Source organism: Peromyscus leucopus, chromosome 8b, assembly GCF_004664715.2.
Source record: "Peromyscus leucopus breed LL Stock chromosome 8b, UCI_PerLeu_2.1, whole genome shotgun sequence".
NCBI classification, from domain to species: domain Eukaryota; kingdom Metazoa; phylum Chordata; class Mammalia; order Rodentia; family Cricetidae; genus Peromyscus; species Peromyscus leucopus.
Window position 1 is genome coordinate 20,947,611 of NC_051086.1, and position 26,287 is coordinate 20,973,897.

A 26,287-nucleotide genomic window follows, 5' to 3' on the forward strand; every position below is an offset into this window, starting at 1 on the left:
CCACCCTGTTAAACTAAAAGCAACAGCATCAATTTGTATTATCACTTCCTCCAGCATTCTGTCAGTGAAACAGAGGCGAGTCTCTCAGACTCTAGCTGAGGAATGATAATGACTGTAAGTAAAGGTGCATCTCTGTGAGAGGAAGCAACAAGTACTCTCCTGATTATTATACAATCCCCCCTTTCCCATTCTCCTTGTAGAAGTCACAGTTTGCATTATGAGTCCAGGTTTAGGAAAAGGAAAAGTGTCACAAGTGAATGAATCATCTGAACCCTAAGTGACATCTTGAACTCAAGATGTCTGTTGGAGATCACAGTGGCTATGGACGATAGTCCAAACCCAAGGTGAGTGGTGCTCTTTGATGCCTGAAACAGGAGTTATGAAAATGAGTTAAATCTTGAAGTATTGGAAGGGATGTATGGCTCATCTCATTCTAGCATCTAGAACAGGGTAGTTCTTCTGGAGAAGGCCCAATCAAGTGCTATTGCATTTTTTTTTTTTTTTTTTTTGGTTTTTTCGAGACAGGGTTTCTCTGTGTAGCTTTGCGCCTTTCCTGGAGCTCACTTGGTAGCCCAGGCTGGCCTCGAACTCACAGAGATCCGCCTGCCTCTGCCTCCCGAGTGCTGGATTAAAGGCGTGCGCCACCACCGCCCGGCAACTATTGCATATTATTAAATCCACATTATTTTTGGTTTACACTACCTACCCACCCTTTAATTATATTTTGTAAGTGAAAGCATGTGCTTTAAAAGAGAAATCTTCTAAAGCCATTTTGCTCATGGGGAGGAGAGTGTGTATGTAAATGGATCTATGCTTGAGGTAGTTCAAAGTGAGCATCTCTCAGTTTCATGGGCCCTGATTCTTCCTTCTCCTTTTCCACTTCCCTTTACTTTCAGTAGCTGAATCAGGGCCACTGCCATCTGTTTATCTATTTCAGCCAAATTCACCATTCAGATAATGTACATTCCACAACTTAAGCCCACTTAGAGATCACTTTTCACCACTTAAAGAGCATTTTGCCAGGATTCCAGGAATAGAAAATACATCCTGAGACCCACAACGACTTGATGAGGGAATAAAGGACTATCTGTTATGCAGCAAGAGTAAAATTACGCCATCTTTCCCCCATGTTTACAGATGAAGGGCGTTCTGGCTTGAGAAGGGGAAAAGATTTTCCAAATCTCTCACTGAAGTGATTGGATGCCACATTTTCCTGCTATGTTTGTTGTCTTGGAAACAGATATAGGACACTTTCAATATAACAAATAGATAATTGGCTTCATATAGGACCTAAAATTGGGATTAGGCTTCATATATATATATATATATATAAAATACATACATATGAAGAACAGAAAAACATCTTGTTTACTGATTGGGAAGAAGGCCTTCTTGCTGTGCAGTACAAAGTTTGACTGGTGGATAGCTTCCATGTCTTCATCAGTCTTCCAGGCTGAGACTGTAAAGTGAGAAGCAAACCATGCCTGATTACTTAGGATTCTGTAAGCTAGAGTCCCAAGCTTTGTTGTGTTGCTAGGCAATGCAGAATTAGCACCAGTATTAGGGAACTATGGGGCTGCAGGTAACTTAAGGCATAGGTATCTAAGCAAGGGTTAGATGAGGCAATTGATGTAAGGCACTCAGAAGAGTGCCTAGAGAATGGCAAACACTCCAAATTGTCAGCTGCTTATTCCCACTATTCCTGTATTTGTTATAGATCTATTTTTTTTTTTTTGGCTTTGAGTATGAAGTGCCCTCCTCCTACCATAAAAATTTCTTATGTGTTGAAGGATTGTCCTCAGGGCTGTGGTTAGAGGTGGGATTTGGGAAAGTAATTGCATCATGAGGGCTCTGATCTCATGAATGGATTAATCCATCATGGGGTCAAAATCTGTGACATTGGGAAGTGGTGGGAAACAGGAGGTAGGGCCCAGTGGGAGGGAATGCCTTGTGGAGGCTTGAACTTGAAGCTTCTATCTTGTACCAGGTCTCTCAGTCTCCTCCCCCACGCCAGCTGCTGCTTCCCTTTGCCATATTTTTCTGCCATACTGTATCTACCCTGCAAAAGATCTAAAAGTAGTACGCTTCGATTGAAACATTTTGATACAGAGTTAATTTTTCCTGATGAGACAAGGATAGGTCTATTCATCTCAGATAGGGCATCAAAGGACAAACCTCTGAAATCCAGTTTAGTACATCCATGGGCTATGGGCTTTCTCACAAAAGGGCAGGAGGAAGGTTACTTAAAACATTATGGGCAACTGCAAAACAGCTACATCGCTTGCATAGTCTCATGGTGCCTCGAGGATGTTGGCCTCATGAAGCAGCATCATGGAGTTCACTTTCAGCTAACCTTTCACTTCTTATGTACTCTAGCATCACCATGATCACTTGCAGCTGGGAAGGGAAGGTCTTGGTCATGGATGGAATCCCAGGAGAGGTTCCTTCCCCCTTTTAACTGAGAGTGTTGTGAGCTCCATTGCCATTACTACAGACCTGGCTATCTCAGTGTTGGTCCTTTAGTTGTCATGGATACCAAAGTAATCTTCAAAATGGCCCTGGGATGACCATGTCATGCCTGGAGGAAAGGCCATCCTACAGCATCTCTGAAACCATGAGCCAAAATAGACTTCCCTCCCTTTCATTGGATTTGTTCAGGTATTCTGTGACAGTGACAAACCAATCCCCTGTGGAGTCAAGTTCCCTGAAGCCATTCCCTGGTCTTGCATTTCTTCTGATGTCTCTCCTACACCTCCTTTAGGTTGCTCCTTAACTGGGCAGCTTCAGACCTTTGGTACTTGCTCTGTGCTGTGCTTGCAGAGTCTATAGCTGCTTGTGTTGCCAGGCAACCTGAATCAACATCAGGCATGATCGTGGGGTTGGGAATAACTTCAACCCACTGTTTATCTGAAGACAAACTATCTCTACCAAAGATCCAGATCTGTCTCCCACACTCAGGGGTATAGACTTCAACCACAGATCTCAAGTTCAATCAGTTCTCAATGAGAGACTGAAACCAGGAAACAGAAGATGTGTGGAAGCTTCCACTCTGTCTTCGCAGGGAGCCTTGGCATTTGCTGTTCTCCATGCAGGAGTGTAGCAGGTTCGGTTGGCACTGAAACCAAAATAGCTAAGAGAAACAACCCAAGGGAAAAAGGGCTTGTGTAGGTTCACAGCTTCCCTAGTTGAGTCCATGTTCACTTAGCCCCACGTGTGTGAGAACATCAGAGAGGAAGGAGTTGAGGGAGGCTATTCACTTCTTGACAGACAGAAGCAGGGAAAGGAAGAAATAGAGGAATTGGCACAGGTGGGATACAAACCCGAGTATCCCCGGTACAGGTCTGAGTTCTGAGGGCAGATAATGAAGCTTCTAGGTTTTTGTGCCTCTTTACAGTGAATTGTACAGATTCACAGATTGTTAAAGGCAAGGAGGTAGTTTATTAGGAAGCAGATGTGTGGGTGGGTGGGTGGAAGTAGAGGTGTGCCACGCCTCAGCTTCCCAGCCCCAGGAAGAGAAGAAGGGAGAAAGAGGAAAGTGAGATCAGCAGCGACATTTAGCGACCTTTTGTGCATCCTTAACATAGTATGTGGCTCTCCAAAGTTAAGGACTCTTCAGAGCATACTCTCTTGGTTGAATGAGTCTTAGGTAGACTAAGGACTGGTATTCTTTCTGCTGCTACTCCATTTTGTGTGTTAATCTCTGGAACCTCTTCCACCAATTTCTATTCTCCTGCCTCACAGAAGATGAAGCCCTCAGTGACCTGCTTTAACTCAGTTCCAGCTCCTGCCTGTCTCCACCTCCCAATAATGGCACTGTATTACAAATCCATCAAAAAATGAATCCAGTGATCAGGTCATCTTTGTCATGCGGCATGGTTGTCTCTGGGAACATCCTCACAGACACATCAAGAGACATGCTTCCCTGATCCTATGCATCCTTAAGTCAGATGAAGGTGATAGTCAAAATTAGCCACCACCTTCTGCCTGGTAGACTTTATTCCTCTAGGTGGCATAGAGACAAGACTGCTCCACCCCGGTCCCCACACTGATCATGAGCACAGTGCCTATCCATAGCTACTGTAGTGAGGGACTGTTGGCATCACTTTTTTCTGGAGTCACACATGGTCTGTCTGCTGAGTGGGTCTAGAAGAATGAGGACCTGGTGACTGCCCCTCTTGGCAATAGACAGCAGAAGAAGGAATTTTTAAGGGCAATCATGCTCTTGATAATGGATTAATGGGTAAATAAATTGCAAGCCAGTATACTGTATTCCTAAATAATTAGACTACAGACTTCAGTGAGTTTGCTTATGGTGATATCAGAAGATGGGGCTAAAAGCTAGTAGGTAGAAGTGATAAGATTTCAAGTCTCAAAAACCTTAGTTTTTGTTATATATCTATATGATATATCTATATTTATCCATACTATATATGTTATATAATTCTATGATGCATAACATAAACATATATACACACATGTACAATATGAACTAAAAAAATACACTTTTTTTGGAGTCTGGAAAAATGGCTAAGCAGTTAAGATCATCTTATACTTTTGCAGAGGACCAAAATTGAATCCCAGCACCACACTGGGTGGCTTAGACTGCCTGTAACTCCAGCTACAGGAGATCTGACATGTCTGGCCTCTGGGACACCTGCATTTATGTGCATACACTCACACACAGGTATACACTACTTATAAAAATTAAAAGTAATATTAAAAATAATTTAAAATGCACAGCTTGTCTGTATTTTTATGCTTCACACAGCACAGAACATGGGATTTTCCACATTAACAACAGTTATTTAGTAGACATCGCATGGATGTCTCATAGGGTATTTCAATTCTGAAACTAACCACCTGTAGTAAGAATCAGAGTCTATGGATTGAAGGTCATCTCCTGAGACTGTTCTCACTTTAACTGCCAATCACAAACACTTCAGACCCACCACTGTAAAGCAGGATTCTGCAACTCCGTCCTTGAGTTTGGTAAATTTGACAAGGTTTCAGGGAACTCAGAAAAACATGACCTATGTTTGTCTATGTAATATAAAGGATTCAGGACTAAGGAGATGGCTCAGTCAATAGAGTACTTGCCATGCACCCCAAAAGCTGAATTCCCATTAGCAGCTTCCATGTAAAAGCCAGGAATGGTTCACATGCTTTCAGGCAGGGACAGGTGGATCCCTAGGGTTCGTTGGCAGCCTGTCCAGCCAAAATGAGGCATGCCAGGTCTCAACTGTGGCCTGAATCAGTGAGAGATCCTGTCTCAAAAAATAAGGTGCATGCACAGCAATAGAGGAAGATACCTGGCACTGACCTTTAGCCTCCATATGTACATGCATGTGTATGGCACATACTGATATAAAAGATAAACATGAATTTGCTCATACATGTGCATATGAACACACAATACTATGAAGGTTAGGGATGAGCCTCAGATGCAGACAGGTATGAGGCCATGTGGAGAGGGCATGGAGTCTTCCCTGCTTCCCCTGCAAGTATGATTAGGAGTTCAGCTTTCTGGAAGGCCTTCTGCTTTTAACAGAGACCTCATTATATATGCACAACTGATGACATCATTGGCCACTGATGACCAACACTACTTCCAGCCTTTCTTCCTTCCTCAGTGGTGTGTGTTAAGGAAAGACTCAAAATTCTAACCTTTTAATCACATGGAATTCCTTTTGGCAAGAAGCCTTTTCTGAGGCTACTAGGAACCCCTGGGTATCAGGGCATCATTCAGTCACTAGCACATGAAAAAACACATCATTTGAAGACAATCCAGGTTAGGACAATTGTGTGTCAAGAAGCTGGTACAAAGACCAAATAGATATTTCATATTATAAGACACTATACCCCAGCCATATGGATATATATATATATATATATATATATATATATATATATATTCGTTCTCTGTCTAGATCCAAAGGCACTTATTTCTTTATCAATCTTGGGAAGATTTATTTTTAGGAACCGTCTCTTGTGATTCTGAGGTCTGGCAAGTCTGGAAGTGGATTATAGAAAACCAGCTGGCAGGAAGCTGGTGGAATTTCTCTGATATCATATGAGGACAACATTCCTTTATCTCTGGGAAATCCATCTTTTGCTGTAAAGGCCTTCAACTAATGAGACCAGGCTCATCTTCACTCATGTAGATTGCATGCTTATGTCAAGAGTTCATAGGTCTATGAAATGTGTTCACTGTAATCCTGCAGATTCGTGTTGAGGTACCTGGATGCTCTCTCCCAGGCAATTCACACTGAGTGCTGAGCAGCAGAGCTTTTGAGTTTATCTCCATGAACTTTGTCTGGTATGAACAGCAGGAGGGAAGGCAGAGGTGGCCATGATCACCCAGCGAGATGCCTACTCCCTAAGACTGAGTTCCAACTGCGTCTCCCAGCCAGCCTGCCTTCCCATGCTGAGGGCAGAAGGGAACAGGGTGATCAATATGGGTTCATTAACACTTAATTTAAGCTTCCTAAGCTAGAGCATGCCAGAAGGAGAAATGGCAGACATATTGCTTGTCCAAGGCATTAGCTATCATTAGCCCACCCTCACCTGTTAGGCTTGTCATATTTCTCCTTCTCAGCACTGTTGACTAATGGCCTCCACGCAAACTCCATCCTCACCTTCCTGTGCAGAGCTCTCACAACGGGCTCCCTATCACTCTAAAACTCACTATTTATTTCATGTCCAAGTGATTGTATTCATTTCTAGGCCATTAGATTGTGAAGAGTACTCTGGTCACAGGGCAACCAAGAGTCTAGCGTGTCATCACCTCTCTAGTTGAGAAGATATTTCCTTCCCTCTTGGGAGGACTCCAGCTGTGTCTTTGAGTCCTTCCATTTATGAGGTCTTAGCATCCTTCACTTGTCTAGCTTCCATGTAGCTCCTCACTAAGATCTATTCAGTGTTAATTTTTTTCTGTGTGCACAACACAGACATTCCCCAGCACAGCTGACTGAATGGTTACTGTTTGGCAACCTCTGGTCTCTCACAAGCTAATGTTGTACCTACTGTACATCCCAAACCATTCCTCTCCTCTACTATGTTTCTTTCACTTTTGCTTTTAACACCTTCCATTCTGATGTCTAAGTATTCAGAATATTGGCCAATGTCTCCGGGAGTGGAGAAAATGCATACATCCAACTTTAACTCTACAGACACTGCTGGAAATGAAGCATTATGGTAAGATGCTCTCAGTACTGTTGTTTGGCACTGTTGGAACATGATTGAGTATCTGATGTCATTTTAATGCATCATTCTGGAACTGTAAATAGAACTCATGGTTTCCCACTGCAGGAACCCATCATGTCCTACTTGGGTGGTCGTGCCACCCAAGCAATAGAAAGAGCAGGTGCTTGTCTGGAAATAGATGCATGTTGGATGAAAGTGATTGTAGGTATATGGTGCCTGGCCTTAGCTTGGACCTGGTATTGCCAGATGCCAAGGATACAAGTTGAAGCTTCCAGATGCTACTCAGATTCTCTGATCCCTCTGCCCTCCTCTCAGAGATGGAGATAGGGACATTGCTTTATCAGCTAGAGAAAGTAATTACTTCATACTACATGGGTCAGGCTTGACCCTGTCTAATCACTCGGAGTACGTCCTAAGATGGATCATTGACCTGTGCTCTCTGGCAGTAGGAGGAGGGAAGAGAGGAGGAGCAGGTAGTGCCTGAATGATCTACATTACACCTTTGAGATGTCAGTCTGTAATTTCCAAGTGGTCTGAGATTTTGTGGAAAATGGAAAGGAAAAACCATTCTCCACTTGCGTCTCCCTTGTGTTATAAAATGGAATGCATCACCCATGCTGTGCACTGTGAAGTGCTTACAGCCTCTCTAAAGCAGGCAGTAAAGTGGACTCCTTCTATCCATCATCCTTGCCCAGACAGACCAGTGCCCAGAGTGGACACAGATAAGCTAAGCCGGCTTTCATCCTGCCTCTTCATTCCAGCCTCTGCTCTCTATAGCCAATCACTTTTTTATTCCCAAAGACAACTGCTGTCTGTTATAGCTTCATTTTGTCAGCAGCAAGAGTGGGGGGTGGGGGAAGGGAAAGAAAAGAACACCTGAAAATTAAGAGGGCACCTAGATGAGAATCTGAACTTACACTAGAAATAAATCACCAGCACTAATTGTATGAGTCTGTGATGTGGATTTTACAAGGCTTCATATTAGACACAGTATCTGAGCTATTTTGACAGAATACATTGGGAGAGATTTCCTGTTTTTGTTTTTTTTTTCTTTTCACCTGGAGCTATAACCTCGACGTCCCTGGAGAAACCCTTCTCCACACTGGGATTGTATTCAAAGCGTGGAGAACTGAGGACCATGTCTGTGACAAGACACTCACTATCGGAAGATGGAAGAGTTTGATTCTTATATAGGAAGAAAATGAAAAGAAAATTAAAATCTTATTATGTAGACTGTTTTAGGGATAAGGCACTGATAGTAAATGCTTAATTGTCCAAGAAACATTAAAACCAGGTTTTCCAGTCATTTGGTGTGAGTGTCAGTGAGATTGCTTCGTTTAGGGAAGTTTGAGGACAGTGAACATCAGTGAGCACCAACCCAGCTTTTTGTGTGAGCGACTTCTTGTAGGAAACAGGAGTCTGTCCATCAGTGTTGCGGGGTTTCTTAGCCCTTTATAACGTTCCTTTTTCAGACACTGCTTCTTTCAGTAGTAATCTTGATGTGGAGACTGCTCTGTATGAATGGGAGGCAGTTTTCTCTGTTTTCACCTTGTTATGAGTCAGGGCTTCCAGCCAGTGACGAAACATCTTACAGAAACGGAAGAGAGGAAAGATTTATGTTGCATTCAGGGGCCACTAGCCTGTTGTGAAGGGATGGCATGGCCAGCAGAAAGGAGAGAGAGAGAGGGCTGAGAATATAAATATGGCTTCCATCCCCGGAACTCACATGGCAAAAGGAGAGAACCAACTCCTGCAAGTTGTCCTCTGACTCCTCGAGTATTCCATGGGTGCCCACATATACACACAAAATCAGTGAATGAATGAAATAAAAATTGAATATACACATGAACACGGACAGCTGCATTTGATCACTTTCCTCCTCCCTTTTTATCGCATGTGGGCCGTCAGCCTATGGATCTGCCCCTACATTCAGAACCGGGACATCTTCCCATTTGGTTAATGCTATCTGGATTGCAGTCCAGACACACCCAGAGGTCTGCTCTTTACTAATCTTCCTGGTCCAGTCAAGTTAGGACCCAGGATACCTGCTTCCCCTCTAAGTGTGGGTATTGCAGGAAGCACTAAACATAGCGCCATCTTCCAGGTGGCTCAGCAATGGCGCCTCCAGCGGACTTTAGCCTTACTCTGCCCGTGGAAGGATTGGATGCTTACTCTATGCCTGCCACAATGTCTGGTCCAAACTACACACTCAATGAACATGTATGAAAGGATGGTAAGGGGTAGAGGGAAGAAGAGGACAATGTGAAGAAATGGTTGAGGGGAGGAAGAGGGGAAAACATCCTTGTTTGAAGAAAGTGGATCCCTTCACATCACTGTGTGCTGACGCATTATCTCTCTTAAAGAAGGGATCAGATCATTTGGCATTCCTTGTTGGTAATGGACCTTCAGGTTCTTATGTCTGTGGAATTTCAAGGCCACATAAACTCCCTTGAAACTTAGTTATTTTTGGAAGTTATAGAAAAGGTCTGTGCAGTAATGAGGCTATAGTTATAATTATACATTAAACAATTAAGAAGGCAATCTTTTTTTTTATAGCTCACTATCAATGGAAGGATTTTACCTGTTTTTAATCCTATCATACTGTTTTAGCAAAATTTTCCCTTCTTTGTTTCTAAAAAAATGGAAGGTTTGTGGGCTAGAAGGATGGCTTAGTGGTTAAGAGCATGCATCATATTTCTCAAGGATCCAGTTTGGTTCTTAGCACTCATATCTGCCTGTAATGCCAATTCTAGGATGTCTGACACCCTCTTCTGGCCTCTGTAGGAACCAACATATACATGAACAGACTCATAAGCAGACAAACACACACACACACACACACACACACACACACACACACTTTAAAAAATAAATCTTAAAAAGTAAAAAATATTAAAAAGCAATGAACCTGGCCGGGCGGCGGTTGCGCACGCCTTTAATCCCAGCACTCGGGAGGCAGGACTCTGAGTTCGAGGCCAGCCTGGGCTACCAAGTTACCAAGTGAGTTCCAGGAAAGGCGCAAAGCTACACAGAGAAACCCTGTCTCGAAAAACCAAAAAAAAAAAAAAAAAAAAAAAAGCAATGAACTTCGCATTGCTAAACTCAGAAACAAAACTGTTTGATGGAGATACCCTCATTCCTGGAAAGAATTTGATTGAAGAATCTATTCTTGCTTTACTGCCAGTTTCCAAACCCATCAGAAAAGCAATCACTTCTAAGGAAGACATGGCATGAAGGTCAAAAATTGGCTTGTTACCATCACTTGGTATTGGGAACTTAAAAAAAAAAAAACATTCCCAGCAAATACATGTATTATTCACATGCAGTGGGTGCCTGCTCTTTGACAGCACAGATGAATGTAGCTCATGAAATTTGGCCATTTATGTGAGGAGAATCCTAAACCACAATGTCGAGAGTTCTAGGACAACACCAAAATGCCCCCATTACAATAGAGTCATGTCAGAAATGTCCTTTGTTTTTGATTAATTTAGTTCAAATTCATCCACATGGAATGTCACAAAGGACCTAGAGAAGCAGCTAGCTTTTGGGGAGGCAGATTCATGGGAAAGTTTGGTCATAAATCGTATAGCCGACAACCTTGACCTTTATTTGACATCAGAGTTCAGGGAAATTCATTTTCCCACAACCAGTCATCCTAAGAAGTTTTCACCTAAGTATAAAATAACACAATAAAATAATGCCTGCACATGCAGTATCTCCATAACTTCTTTGGGAAGCATCCTCTGTAGTGGGCGTATAATTTAATATTTTTTCATCTAATGCTTAGAGTAAAGCATGCCATCAAATTGAATTATTTGTCAGGTTTTCATCTTGTTCCTTTGATTTTGATTATCCAGCATTTTCTACATCCTACTCACTAAATTGAAGAGGGTCACAGATTTTTTTTTGTGTGTGTGCTGAAATGAAATGTAACCTTGACATGGAAGGGACAGGAAAGACTTTTTATGAAAAAGATTTGATTTCTATAAAAATGAACAAGTGCTTTTTTGATATGTCAGCCAGAATAGATGCTGTTACCAGATAGGAAACCTAGTCTATTTAAAAAACTATTAGCACATTTTTAAGTGTACAATGCAGGGTTGTTGAATCCAGGTGCTGTATCAGGTCATTTTCTAGTTTCTATGACCAAATCCTAGCAAGAAATAAGCTAAAGGAGGAAGCGTTTATTCTGCTTACAGTTCTGGGCGTGCGGTCCTTGATGTCAGGCAAGGCAGCAGGGACAGGAGGGGCCGGTTTTGTACCATACTGCTGCCAGGAAGTAGAGAGGAGCCAGGAAATGGAGCTAGGTTATGAAACCTCAAGGCTTGCCCGAGTGACCCACTTCCTCTCCTTAGCTCTACCTCCTAAAGTTCCACAACTTTCCTAAACAGTGTTGTGCACTTAAACCAAATGATTAAGCACATGAACCTGTGGAGAACATTCCACATTCAAGCCACCCTTACAGAAGCCATGCTGGACAGTAGGGGTCCTGAACCAATCAGTGGGGCATAGCTGAGGTGTCCACTAGAGCTTCTTATTGCCCGTCTCTAGTTTTCAAATTTATATATTTATTTGTGTATGTGCCATGGTATGTGGTGTGTGTGTGTGTGTGTGTGTGTGTGTGTGTGTGTGTGTGTGTGTGTGTAACATGGGAGAACTGTTCTTTCATTTTGCTATGTGGACTCTGGGAATTGAACTTGGGTGGACAGACTTATCAGCAAACACTTTCTCATCTCACTGGCCTGACTGCTCTTCTCAAAAGGCTAGCTTACTTACGAAGAGTTTTTAGTCAAGTTTTATGCTTTGCCCACTGAATCAGATGTTGAAGTAGCTTCGATCTTGCCAGTGTGTTCTCAGTTCTCAGGGACAGTGACAAGCCTTGAGAGGGCTGGCTACTTCTGAGCCTTCACCTCCATATCACCTACTAACCTGGGATCTGGGAGATGCTACTCAGCTTCTCCATGGCTGGGACAAAATACCCGAGAACATCATTTTAAAGGAGGGAAGGTTTATTCTAGCCATAAGTGCAGGGCTTTCAGCCCCTGGCTGTCTGATTCTGTTTCTTTGGCCTGAGGTGGGGAAGGGCATCATGACAGAGAAGGTGTGGTCGTCAGGGTAGCTGGAAGGGTAGAGAGTAGAGAGAGAGAGGAGGGAGGGGACACACACATACACACACACACACACACACATGGAGAGAGAGAGAGAGAGAGAGAGAGAGAGAGAGAGAGAGAGAGAGAGAGAGAGAGAGAGAGATCCTTCAGGGCTGAGGAGATAGCCCAGTTGATAAAGTACTTGAATCAAGAACATGAAGACCTGATTTCAGCACCCACATAAGTAAGGTAGGTGCAGTGGCGTTTGTAGCACCAGTGTTGGGAAAGAGGAGTCAGCTGGATCCCTGGGCCTCACTGGCCATCCAGCCCAGCACACTGGCTGAGATCCAGACCCGTGAGAGACTTTATATACACACAGATGCACTCTACAGAGGCTTACCTCCAAGGACCCACCTTCTAGAACCAGGCCCCACTTCCTAATGGCTAAGAACTGTCCCTTGGTTCATCCTAGGTGAAGCCAGCACCCCGCTGTTCCAATTACCTCTCAATAGTGCCACCTGCTGGAGACCAGGTTTTTCATAAGTGAACTGGGAAACACTTCTCATGGAAACATTAGCCCAGGACTGCATTTCACTACTCTAAGGCAGATAAATAGGTAGACTCTGCTGAATGCCCAGGATTGGTTCTGAAGCACTGTGAGTGTCACCTCCAATCTCCTCTGGGTGAATCCGCTGTAATACAGCGCGCCACTGGGGAATGGACAGACCCAGGAAATCAGCTCCATGAAATAGACGCATTTTTATTTGTTAGGGTTTTTTATTGTAAGGGACAGAACCTCAATCCAACAAGGTTAAATAGAATAGAAATTAGTGTCAGAAACGGAGAGGGTGAGGGTGTCACGTTATAGGAAACAGGCTTCAGGTACAGCTGTAATGAGCCGCTCAATTGTTGTGATCAGGGTTGTCTCTTCTTCCCCCCCGCCCTCTTTCTCCCCCTCACTTCTTTCTCTCCCTCCTTTTCAGTGCCTTGCATAGTTGCAGGGACTTTATGTACGATATAAGCATGATTGCTCATGTTAACTTAAAAATCCCACATGCAAACATTTCACTCCCTCTGCTGCTCTAGAGACGCATCGGAAAGGTCAGGAAATGTCTGGGATGCAACTGGGGAGTCAGTCATGGGTCATCTTGTGGGTTGGTTTGCTATCATGAATTGATTCTTGCTAGAACATAATAGTCCTTTTAAAGAAAAAATAGCTGCTCTTGACAGTTGGTGAGGGTAGCTGGGGAGACTTTATTCAGGGGGAGAGCCTCTTAACAGGGTGTAGGGGCACTGCAGTGGGTTTGGCAGTTGAATAGAGGCATCAGACTCAACTCTAAATACACCAGGAAAAGTGGGATTTCCCAGCCAGGGAGCAGAGTGGTGGGCAGTGTCAGTGGTTGGAAAATGACTAAGAGAAAGCATCATCCATGAGGGGTGGCTCAGCTAACCTGATCTAAGAGGGCCCTTGCTGACACAGTGAAACCTGAGTGGTGGGTGTCATGTGTCCTATTAGGAGTGTCTATTGCTGTGACAAAGCATCATGACCCAAAGCAACTTGGGGAAGAAAGAGTTGATTACACTTGGTCATCACAGTCCATCATTGCAGGAAGTCAGGGCAGGACCTGGAGCAGAGAGAAGGACTGGTGCTGCTTACTGGCTTGCTCCCCATGGCTTGTTCTGCCTAATTTTTTATAGAACCCAGGACCACCTGCCCAGGGGAGGCCCCTCCCACAGTGATCTGGGTCCACCCACATCAATCATTAATCAAGAAAATGCCTCACAGAATTGACAACAATCTGATGGGGACATTTTCTCAACTGAAGCTCTCTTTTTCCAAATAACTGTAGCTTGTATCACGTTGACAAAACCAAACAAACAAACAACAAACAAAACAATGAACAAAACTAGCCCCCCTCCATCCCTGCCCCCCTCCCCCAAAAAACCCCAACTAGCCAGCACACCTGGGGAAGAGGATTCAGAAGAGTCTCTTGAGTGGCAAAGCAGGAGCAGAGACTTCATTCATCCCTCCCAATGTGTGCCCCCCAGAAGAGATGGAGCTCCGTGGACAAGCATGAACAAGCATCTGGGGCCATGGTGAGGATTGCTTCAAGTGAGATTTGGAGACGTGATCTCATCCAAACAAAACACACAGGTGACAGACACACAGCGGGAGAAGCTAACTGATGCAAGGGTCATTTAAAAGCAGTGTTTTCCTTGGGGCTGCAGAGAGGGCTCAGTGCTTAACAGAATATATTGCTCTTGCAGATGACCCAAGTTCAGTTCCTGGAACCCTAGTAGGACTGCTCACAACCACCTCTTAACTCCATCTCCAGGGAACTGACGCCCTCTTCTGGCCTCCACAGGCAGCTGCACCCACATGCACGTACCCACAAACAGACATAGGCATACCTACATATAAATTTAAAAAAAGGAAAATAAACATTAAAAATTAAAATTAATCCTTCCTAATGTCCACACAGATGTACATGCTTCAATTGGCTTTGAGAAGTAGGATATCCAAATTTTCACCAAGGTTTCAGAGGTATAAACACAGAAGCATTAGTTTATCTTTTTAATACATGTTTAGTGTTGCCTACATTGAGTGATGTCCTCAACATTAGAGGACCCACAGAGAGCTGCTGAGATTGCTATTTTTACGTGTGGTATGTGGTGTTGGTGGTGGAGTGCAGGGCCTTGTGCATGTTAGGCAAGTCTGCCACTGAGCTACATCATTGGTCCATTTTTGTGATCCGTAATTACAGGATAAGATTTACATCCTTGTGGTCTCAGCAGTTAAGAGCATGTACTGCTCTTACAAAAGATCTGACTTCGGCCCTCAGCACCAATGTTGGGAGACTCAGAGCTGGTTGTAACTCCAGTTCCAAAAGATCTGATGCTGTATTCTGTCTTCTGCAGGATATATTCACAGCTCCACATATTCACACAAACACATTTATGGACATACATAAACAAATGTTTAAAAGTTAAGATTATTCCTTGAGATTTGCATGCAATGTATTTTGATCATATTCACCCTCCTTTCTCCAACTTTTTCCAAATCCACCTGACTCCCTTAATACCAACATTGTTTGTTTGTTTTTCCTCATCAAGGCTGATTTGTGCTGCCAATTCTTGGATATGTGGTTTTCTATTGGAGCATGGCTGACTGACTTCTCAGGGGCTACACTATGAGAGAAAACTAACCTGACCTCCCTTCCTCTCCCTGCAGCTAAGAAATGACAATAACTCCTCAACTGGAGGAGACTTTAAAAATGATTTGTAGCATTGATGGGGAACACCTCCCCCCACACACATTTTTATTTGTAATGTAAATCACATGTTTGTGATTTCAGTCCAATCTACTCACCATAAAGTTGAGTCATCTGCTTGTGTGTGTGTGTGTGTGTGTGTGTGTGTGTGTGTGTGTGTGTGTACACTACCAGTTGTATATATGTGCAAGCATTTATAAGCATGTGTACATGGACACATGGAAGCCAGAGGACAACCTTACCTGTTGTTCCCCCAGTATCATTTACCTGGATGTGGGACAAGGCTTCTCACCGGCCAGCCAGCCTGCCCTGGAGATGCTCCTGTCTGTCTCTCCAGCCTGGGGATTATAAGTTCACACCACCACTCCCAGCTTCGTCCTAAGTGACTTCTGGGTCTTTGTGCTTCTTAGGCAAGCACCTTACCAGCTGAGCCTTCCCCCAAGTTCTTCTCCTAGAGTGGCCTTCCTTTCCTCAAAATGCTTCTATTGTAGTTCTTGTGACAGAGATAAAAGTTGACTCACACACCAGCCATGCCAGGGGACACACTGGTGACTAGACGTGTTCTGACAAAGCTCCTGGCTGGGCACTGGGCAGCTAACAGTTTATTGTGGTGTTTCTCGGAATCCTCAGGACAAACTTGTTGTGTTGGTACCATTGGCTGTTAACTCACGTCACAGATGGAGAAGCTGGGGCTTCTGTCCTGTCTTGGGATTCTCATCATGGGAAGTGCTTCAGAGTCCTGTGTTATGGGGCTGGGTCTTGAATTCTGTCCCCAGTACCCATGTGAGAAGCTGGGTGTAATGGTGTCTGTCTATAATCCCAGGACTTAGGAGGCAGAGACAAGCACATCCCGAAGGCTTGCTGACCCCCAGTCAAGCAGAGTTAGTGAGATCCAGGCCCATTGAGAGACCTTGTCTTAAAAAAATAAGGTGGAGAAGGATTGAAGAAGATAATCTGAGATCCCGAGGAAGATAACAAGAAATTGACCTCTGGCCTCTACATGCACATAAACAAACATGAGCATGTACACACACACACACACACACACACACACACACACACACACATACACACACACACACACACATTACACAAGCAGATTACTCAACTTTATGGTGAGTAGATTGGACTGAAATCAAGCATGGGTGTGCACATAAACAGACACACAGACACACACACACACACACACATACTTCTGGATAAAGAAAAAATATACCCATCTTCGTTATAGGTAGGAACACAGCCTTTCTTCCCCACCTAAGACACAAAGTCCCCCTCTGAGAGCCAACAGATGGACAAGCTCACTGTCAAGTTCCTGACCTCCACAGAGTGATCAGATGAGGTCATCTGAAACATTCCCAGTGAAAGGTTTAAGAACAGAATAAGCAGGCCCAAGCCAGGAAACAAGAGAAGATCAGTGTTCCAAGAATGCAGTCATGGGGCTCTGTCCAAAGGTGGGACACAGTGGACAGGGGACTGAGGATGGCTAGATCACAAGGTAGTATTCAGGAGGTCACCATCCTGGGAAAGCAACATCTGATGTCAAGCTTTCCCAAGATCATAGACCTCAGCAAGGTTCGTCGCAGTGTCTCAGTCACAGCTTGGCAAGCCTGGGTTGCTAACTCTCAGCAGTGTCTTTTTATGGGCCACCCTGCAGGTTCAACTGTGCTAAGATCTTCTCAGGCCTCGCCAGCCTTGAGGTCCTGAAGTTCAGCTTCTTGTCACACATTGTGCATCTGGCACCGCCTCTGTTCTCTGCTGGCCTTTTGGAGATGGCTGGGGCCACCGTGGTGCTGCAGTTGACATGGCAACTGGGCCAGGTATGAGCTCACATACACAGCGTTTATTGCTCAAGGTGTTAAAAAACAAATCACATCTTTAAAAGGTCAATGTGGTTGGGACTAACTATGTGAGCATGGAAACACAAGGGCTGGGGTGAGCTGGTTCGTTATTCTTGGAATTAGAGAAGTCCTATGGCCTCATTGCAGAGTGCTGGGAGTGCAGAATGAGAAGCAAAATGACCTGCGGTGCCGCAGCGGGCAACCCTCCATGCTGTGTGCATCCCCCCGGGAAAGGAGCGCTCATACCCATGTTTGCTTGCATGTTTCATCCTTCATTTTCTCTCTTCCTCCCTCACTGAACTGCATTTAGGATGAATGATGCTTTGTACTGTTTCTTTGGCCTCTCATCCCCAAATCCACATGCATGGGGAGTTAGTCACAGATTTACTAGAATCCAGAGAGGCGGCCTCTAGGGAATATAATGGTTAGTCACGAACTTGACAGGATTTTAAATCATCATATACACATACCTCTGGATGTGGCCATGAGAGTGTTTCCAGGTCTAACCGAGGAATGTGGGTGGTGCCATCCATGGTCTGGGGTCTGAATAAAAAACAAAGTGAGCTGATCACCCAAATTCATCTCTCTGCTTCCTGACTATGGCTGTAATGTGAGCAGCCTTGTACCATTGCTGCCATCCTTCTTCCCTGTTATGTCAGACTGTGTCCTCAAACTGTGAGCCAGCACAAGCCCTCCCTCCCTCTCTGCCTCAAGTTGCTTTGGTCATGTATTTTGTCACAGCAGTGAGAAAAGCAGCTCCCACAGGAGGTGGTGATGTTATAGTGACTGCTCTCTTATTTACAGAATTAGTGTCCTCAGAAGATGCTCTGACTCTTTCTGCTGTGGGACAGCAGATAGACGGCATCATTTCTGGAGAACAGGTCCTCACCGCACACTGAATCCGTAGACAGTTTCATCTGGGACTTCCAAACATCTAGGACTCTGAGCAATCTGTTTCTATTGTGTGTAAATTGCCCCGACTCTGATGTTTTCATATAGCGTCCTGAACAAGTGAAAGGCCGTGTCTGTCATGGCTTTAGGAGGGAGACATTGCTCTTGTTGGGACAGCTAGCTCAAAAACCTAGATATACTTGGATCATTATGAGAATTACTATAAGATACTGATGTTACCTACCACTAGAAGGTTGTTCTATGTCTCTGTGTGTAGCCTGCTAATACATGTTGGGGGAAACAAAGGTATACTACAGTTGGTAGCTATGGTAGTTGTCTTTGTCAACTTGACATGATCTGGAATCCCTTGGTAAGAGAGAGGTCTCAATGAGGTGCTGTCTAGATGTCTAGAACGGGCAGGCCTGTGGACATCTGGGGGGATTGTCTTGATTATGTTCACTGACAGAAGAGAAGCAGCAGCAGCCCACCGTGGGGGGTGCCACTCCTTAGTCTGGGTTCTGGACTGCATAAGAGTGGAGCTGAGCACAGGAAGCATGCATCCATCCTCTCTGCTGTTGGCTGTGGCTGTGATGTGAACAGCTGCTTTACCTTCCACCCACCCTGACCTCCCTACAGTGACAGACTGTAACTTGCAATCAGAAGCTAAAATAAACCCTTATTTTTTTTTCCCTCTCAAGTTGCCTTTTTTCAGAGTATTTTCTCACAGCCACAGAAATGAAACTAGTACAGTAGCCCAGTTGGTCAGGTTCTTGGCTGCTGTGCATATAATCCACTTCTTGATCATCAGCATTGAATAAAACAAACACAAAACCCAAAGCCACACTGCAGTCATCTTAGCCGTAGGGGAAGACACCAGTGCAGAAATGTTATTGGGTGGGTGTGTGCTCTTTTTTGAATAAGTTCCCCTCAGTGCACATGAGAGGACAGAGGGGAAGTCAGGCTGCAGGAGCAAAGTCTGCTGCCGCACCATGGCTCTGCTTCTTCTTCTTCTCCATCATCTCTCTGTGATCCTGACCTTCTGTGGGTGGTCTACTGTGTGAGATTGTCCCCACCATGGTTTCCTGCTTTCCCTGAGTCATGGGGCCCAGGTGCTTCTTCCTTGCTGGGCTCTTAGTCTTGTGAGCCCTTCTCCATTGCCAGGGTGTCCTCTCTAGTCCAATGGGACCACTGTGTCCCCACTGCCAGGATGTCCTCTCTAGTCCAATGGGACCACTGTGTCCCCACTGCCAGTGTGTCCTCTCCGGCCCATGGGACCACTGTGTCCCCACTGCCAGTGTGTCCTCTCCGGCCCATGGGACCAATGTGTCCCCACTGCCAGTGTGTCCTCTCCTGCCCATGGGACCCCTGTGTCCCCACTGCCAGTGTGTCCTCTCCCGCCCATGGGACCACTCTGTCTTAGATGCATTGATTTGGTTTGATGTTGAGCTGTATATGCAGCACCATCACCAGCACACAGGGGCTTCAAGTCCAGGGAGAGCCTCCCAAAGAAACACCATGAATTCAGAAGACAACAGAAGACAATATTCTAGGGGGGTGGGAATGAGATAATTCTTTGAGATAACACAGCAGGTGAAGCAGCTATGGGTGCGGTCTGAATGTGGTTCACCTAGGAACAGGGATGTATGACTGCTTTCTGTGAAAAAAAACATCTGCAAATATGTGCCCATCACAAAAGGAGAAAGCTAAAACTGAATTTATAGTATAACAATCAAGAAAGATGCAGCTATTTTAGGCAAATAGTTGAGGGTTATGAACAGACTTTTGGCAACTGGCCAAGTTCCTTCTGACAGGGCTGTTTTTGTTTGTTTTGTTTTAGTTTTCTGAGTCAATTAGCTTAAAAGCCCAGGGGAAGACAACCATGGCCCCAGTCTCCATTGGAAGGCACCCATAGGCTCAAATCCAAGCCACATGAGAACTCCTGAGACCTGAGGCTTCCATGCTTCAAGTCATCTGCTGTGTCAGAAGCCAGCAGTTAAAAGCCAGTAGTTAAAAGGTGGACTCTGTGTGTGTGTGTGTGTGTGTGTGTGTGTGTGTGTGTGTGTGTGTGTGTAGGTATGTGTGCAAAAGTGTTCTTCCTCATCCACTCTACACTTTGATTTTTTTTTTTGTTTGTTTGCTTGTTTTTGTTTTTTTGTTTCTTGAGACAGGGTTTCTCTGTATAACGTTGCGCCTTTCCTGGAACTCACTTGGTAGCCCAGGCTGGCCTCGAACTCACAAAGATCCGCCTGCCTCTGCCTCCTGAGTGCTGGGATTAAAGGTGTGCGCCACCACCGCCTGGCTACACTTTGATTTTTGAGGCAGGGTCTCTCACTGACCAGAATCTCCTCAAGTAGGCTGGGCTGGCTGGCCAGCAAGCCCTGGGGATATGCCTGCCTTTGCTTCCCCAGCTCTGGAATTACAAATGTGTTCTGCCATATCCAGGTTTTTATGTTAGTGTCAGGGACCAAACTTGGATCTTCATGTTTGTGGGGCAAAGCACTTTACCAAAGGAGCCACTCCTCAGTCCCAGGAGTTGATTTCCAGTGAATGTAGAGCATGGTGTCACCTTTGTCTTGGGTGTTTAAAAATAGACCAGGAAATGCTCCTTCCTCTGTGTCTCAGAGGCACTGTAGTTGACTGAAGAAGGCAGTTACCCAGATGGCGTTAAATCTGAGAAAATGAAAGTCAACCAAAGTGAGTTTGGACTGGATCCTGGCACACCCCCCTCCTTTTCAGTTCATCCAAGGGCACCCCTAAGTTCAACAAGGTTCCCAGGGACTAGCTAAGACAACCTCCCACCCCCACCCAAGGCTGCCACCACAGACTAAATGTTCAGGAGTTCAGGTCTCTGTCACTATTTTTATATGTTTCTCTGTCTGAACTGTGAATCTGCTCACCATTCATGTCAGGGTATTTTTACTCAAGGGCTGCGGATCAAGGCTGTTGGTTGTTATTTTTTTTCTCTAACCCTTTTAGGTATTTTAGGTGTCTAGATGTTTGTGTTCTCTGCTGCCCCCTGTTGCTCTTGACTGAGAACAGCTGGGTTTCCTCTGAAGGCAATTCTTAAAATAACAGTGACTGAAGGTCTTTCAGGAAAGGAGGACATTGGGTTCCTGGCTGTGACTGGCCAGTGACACTGGCTTTAAATGAGAGTTGAGCTAAACAGGGACCAGCAGACACAGGATGTCCAGGGCTCATGGACACCCAAAGGAGGAAGTGGACAGTTGCGAGCCCCTCTCCTGTTGCTGGGTTCTGCTGTTTTGGGGTTCCAGTGTCTGGTTACCTTCAGTTATGCAGATATCCTCTTATTTCCCCATTGTCCAAGGTCTTGAACTAGAACCTGGAGCTTGCAGGGTCGAGGGAGTGTAGGGGTACAGTGAATGGAGAGTGTTCTGAGTTTCAGGGTGTCTTGGTTTCTTTTCTGTCTCTGTGGGGAAACACTCTGTCAGAAGTAACTCAGGCGAAGAAGGCTTACACTTCAAGGAATCATTCATCAGGTGGAGCTTGAAGCAGCTGGTCAAACTGTTTCCACAACTATCCACAGCCAGGAAGTAGTGAACAGTGAACTCACCCAGCTGCTCAGCTTCCCTTCTCCATTTATATAGCCCAGGATCCCTGCAGGGAATGACACCACCCACTGAAGGCCAGTCTTCTCACCTTAACTTAGTAAGGTAATCCCCACAAGTGAGCTCAGAGGCCCATCTCCAGGATGACTCTAGTCTGGCAGGTTGACAACACTATCACATGGAGTTAGACTATTTCTCCAACTAGAAGCCTCAACTCTTAGCATCAGTGTGACTTAAAAACATCACTTAGCCGCGCTCCCCCCCCCCCCCAGTATCTGTGAGATTCCAGGTTTGGATGAGAAGAATCACATGATGACACTGTGCACAGCATGTCTGTCCTTGGTCTTTTTCAGTCTTTACCACATGCTTGTGAGTCACTCTCCAAGAGAACCCCATGTTATAACTAGAAAGTTGAGGGGCAGAAAGATGACTCAAAGGCACTTGCTACTAACCCTGGCAGCCTGAGTTGGATCCCTGGGTCCCACATATGGAAGGAGAGAAGCAACTCCTATGAGATGTCCACTGACCTCCACACATACATGGTGTGTGTGTGTGTGTGTGTGTGTGTGTGTGTGTGTGTGTGTGAGAGAGAGAGAGAGAGAGAGACAGAGACAGAGAGAGAGGTTGTTGTATGTTTAATACACAAGAAAGTTGTATTTAAATACAAGAATGTTATAATTGAAAGGTTAAGCATTCCAATACAGGGTTGGTATAGCATTTGGAAGATGTTTCTGCTTGGTTTGTTTATTTTGTATTTTTTGTTGTTTTTGGAGCTGCAAACAATGGAAAACTTACTAAAAGAGACTTCACCATAAGGGGCATTGTCTTCTGTCATGCTTCTTCATGGTAAATGGCCACAGGGATATTTTGATTTGCCAATGCAGGAGTACTGCTGAGAATCACATTGAGTCATACCTTACCACCCTGTTTCCTACACAGGCTTGCAGACCCCTCCTGTCATGGTAGAAGAAGGCTGCCACAGCTCCAGGTGTCATATTCTCATACAGTCCAAATCAAAGGCCTTCTCCTTACATTCAGATCCAAGGAAACAGCTATTCTAGAAGACGCTTTATGCATAGCCTGGTCTAAGGCAGTTCTCTGAAGATTGCCCTACCTTAGGGTGATGCTATTCATCCAGCCACATTCTGAAGTGAGTCACATGCTAAGGGAAGAGGTAAGACTGTGGTACACAGTGGTGTGTGACTCGTGGCCAAGCTTTGGTGGGAACAGTGGGCTTCATGGGAGGCAGAGGTTCTGCTACACTGGAGCAGCTGCTCCTAGACCATAGGTTTCAGTTAGAGTCTTTCTTGTGATCGGTGGTCAGGTCTTTTTCCTTTTATCTCTCCCTTTTTATTGTATGTATATGTATGTGTGTACGTGTGTGTGTGTGTGTGTGTGTGTGTGTGTGTGTGTGTGTGAATGTACATGCATATGTACAGTATGTGGGGCCAGAGGACAACCTCAAATGCTGTTATTCAGTTGATGGTCATTTTGGAGTGTGGCAGCGGGGAGCAATACTTTCTCACTAAACTTGGAGCTCACTAAGCAGAATGGGCTGGCTGGCTAGTGATCCCCAGGGCTCCCCCAATTTATGCCCCCCCCAGCTCTGGAACTATAAGCACACACCACTCTGCCTGGCTTTTAAACACTGATTTTAAGGAGCAAACTCAGGTCCCTGAGTTTGCCAGGCAAGAACTACTGCTGCAGCCATCTGCTACCTCTTTCTTCTGCTCTCTGATTCGCATCCCTAACCCCCAGAGGACTTTCTACCTGTTCCCATCCTCTCTACCCCAGTGAATACTGGCTTCCTTTGAGAACAGCTGGCTTTATAGGAACCTGTGAACTTATTTGGAGGAAGAGTGGAAGAGAAACAAACCAAGCTGTTTGGTGCATTAAAAAAATTCCCTATTCAGTTATGATGTTCAACTTTAGAAAGTGATCGAAGGGTTGGTGTGTTCACTTAAACGACCTGGCCCTGGCTCTGACCACATCCTGACATTGGACCACTCTGTCTTCTGAGTATGCTGTTAGCTCTCCTGGGAGTGTCATCACTGAGACGCCTTTTTGCTGAGTGTATTTGCACAGTGCACAGGACTTTCCAGTTTTCACTAACCCTCCCAGTTACCGTCATTTCCTAAATCTGAGTATGCCAGCTGTCAAAGATCAAGCATCTTCTCAGTTAGCCTCATAGCTCCTGAGAAATGAGTTAGTGGCATGGTCGCAGGGCCTCTGATTGTTCTCTCCCCTACCCCTCTCTTCTTCTGTCTTGATACTGGGATTCTGAGGTCAGTACTAAGGTCACACACTTGGAAATATCAGAAGGACCCACCTCTGCATGGAGTAGAAGGTTTCAGCATTTTTCACTCCTCAGGAGGAGCATCTTGAAACTCTACTGTTGCAGAGTCTGAGATCTTGAATGACTAATTCATTTTGACCTTGACCTATTTATTTGACTGAAGTGGTTAATGGCTGGATAACTAGACTCTGAGATGGTATCTCAGTTTCCTTATGAAAACAGTGTGTGTGGGAGCTAGATAGTAATCAGAACTCATTTGCAGAAGTGGTTTTCTTTCCCGATCAATTTGCCCAAATCTACCCTGGTCCTCAGCTCGATCTCTGCATTCATTCACTCATACGTTCATCTAATTTCAGGCACAGTGCTGGGATCTGGACACATGGACAGACACTCTATCTCTGGGGTTGGTATCTCTTTGCCATCTATATTCTACCCCTTCTAACCTTCAGCTCCAGGACCTCTCCTTTGCACTCAGATTTTGAAACAGAATATTTGGAAGTGGGCTGCTCTGTCACTTGAGTAGCATGTGTCTCTACGCTGTTGCTTTGTTATTATTGATCACACTGCCTATGAATCCTCTACTGAAGAGTGTTTATGCAAGACCGCTACTATCCAGACCATCCTATTGGGTTTGATTGAATACTCGGGCTGATATGCAAAGGAACCTCTGATACTTCTCACAATAACAGCATTCTTGTTAATTGAGGACCAAGTACTCTTTGGGATTTCTGCTAAAGCACAAACCAAGAATGGGTGTGGTGATATTGTGTTCCCCAAAATATTGTGCACCCTAATAAACTTATCTGGGGTCAGAGAACAGAACAGCCACTAGATACAGAGGCCAGAAAATTGTGCCTTTAATCCTATCACTTGGGAGGCAGAGATTCATCTGGATCTCTGTGAGTTTAAAGCCATACTGGAAACAGCCAGGCATGGTGACTCACGCCTTTAATCCTAGAAAGTGAGCCTTTAATCCCAGGAAGTGATGGCAGAAGCAAAAAGGTATATAAGGCGTTTGGACCAGGAACTAGGCAGGTTAAGCTTTCAGGCTTTTGAGCAACAGTTCAGCTGAGATCCATTTGGATGAGGACATAGAAGCTTCCAGTCTGAGGAAACAGGACCAGCTGAGGAACTGGAGAGGTGAAGAAGCTGTGACTTGTTCTGCTTCTCTGATCTTGCAGCTTCACCCCAATACCTGGCTTCGGGTTTGATTTTATTAATAAGAACTTTTAAGATTCATGCAACAAATGTGTGTAAAATCCTTGGTTCCTGTAAAGCACAGAGCTTACAGCCGTGATGTTGACCTGCTGAAGTCCTTGTTAGTTGTAGTGAAATGCGGTAAGGTGGAAATAGCTGTTTTTGTTATATCCGAAGTCATTGTCAGTGAAGTCATTTATTATTGTTTGCCAGTAAGAGGTGGAGTTGGAAGAATACCATCATTTTAGTTAGGTCTTGTAATGGACCTAAATCTACTTATTTATTTATTTTTGTTTTTTGAGACAGGGTTTGTCTGTGTAGCCCTGGCTGTCCTGGAACTCACTCTGTATTTCTAGACCTTGAAGTTGCAGAGATTCCTCTGCCTCTGCCTCAAGAGTGCTGGGATTAAAGATGTTTGCCAACATGCCCTGATCTAACTCTAAACTCTATTTTATTACTTTGAGCATGAGCAGATGTTTGTCAAGCTAAACCAAGTTATGTTTAATCAGAGAGCTTCCCCTCTTGAATGAATGTGTGTGTGTGTGTGTGTGTGTGTGTGTGTGTGTGTGTGTGTGTGTGTATACCTGTGGGGTTGAAAGAACAGCCTGTGTGCCCCTTTGTTTGGCAGGTTCTCTCATTGGCCTGGAGCTCACCAAGTAGCCGTGATTGACTGGCCAGTGAGCCCCGGGGATCCTCCAGTGTGGAGGATTATAAGTGTGGCGTGCCGTGTCCAGTATTTTCTTTTCCTGAGTTCTGAGGGTGGAACAGGCCTTCGTGCTTCTATAACAGGAACTTGCCAGCTGAGCTATCTCCCCAACCCAAGTGGCCACCCTTCTCTAGGGTACACCGGGGTTCTGTGGATAAAAAAGCGGCAGTACATCATGGCGTCTTCTGCCTTCCATCCTCTCACATGAGGAGCGCTCTGTTGTTA

General features: G+C 44.8%; 1 protein-coding gene across 3 annotated transcripts in view; it reads left to right on the plus strand.

Annotated features, from left to right (window-relative positions):
• Rbfox1 (RNA binding fox-1 homolog 1) overlaps positions 1–26,287 on the plus strand; it is a 1,601,479-nt gene that overhangs the window by 46,384 nt on the left and 1,528,808 nt on the right. Inside the window, exon 2 of one of the 3 annotated variants that reach the window (XM_037201084.1) lies at positions 22,803–23,037. The exons of the other annotated variants lie outside the window; for them this stretch is intronic. Coding sequence (XP_037056979.1) covers positions 22,987–23,037 — 51 coding nt within the window. The 5' untranslated portion in view covers positions 22,803–22,986. The remainder of the gene's footprint in view (positions 1–22,802; positions 23,038–26,287) is intronic. 3 annotated transcript variants of the gene reach the window in all.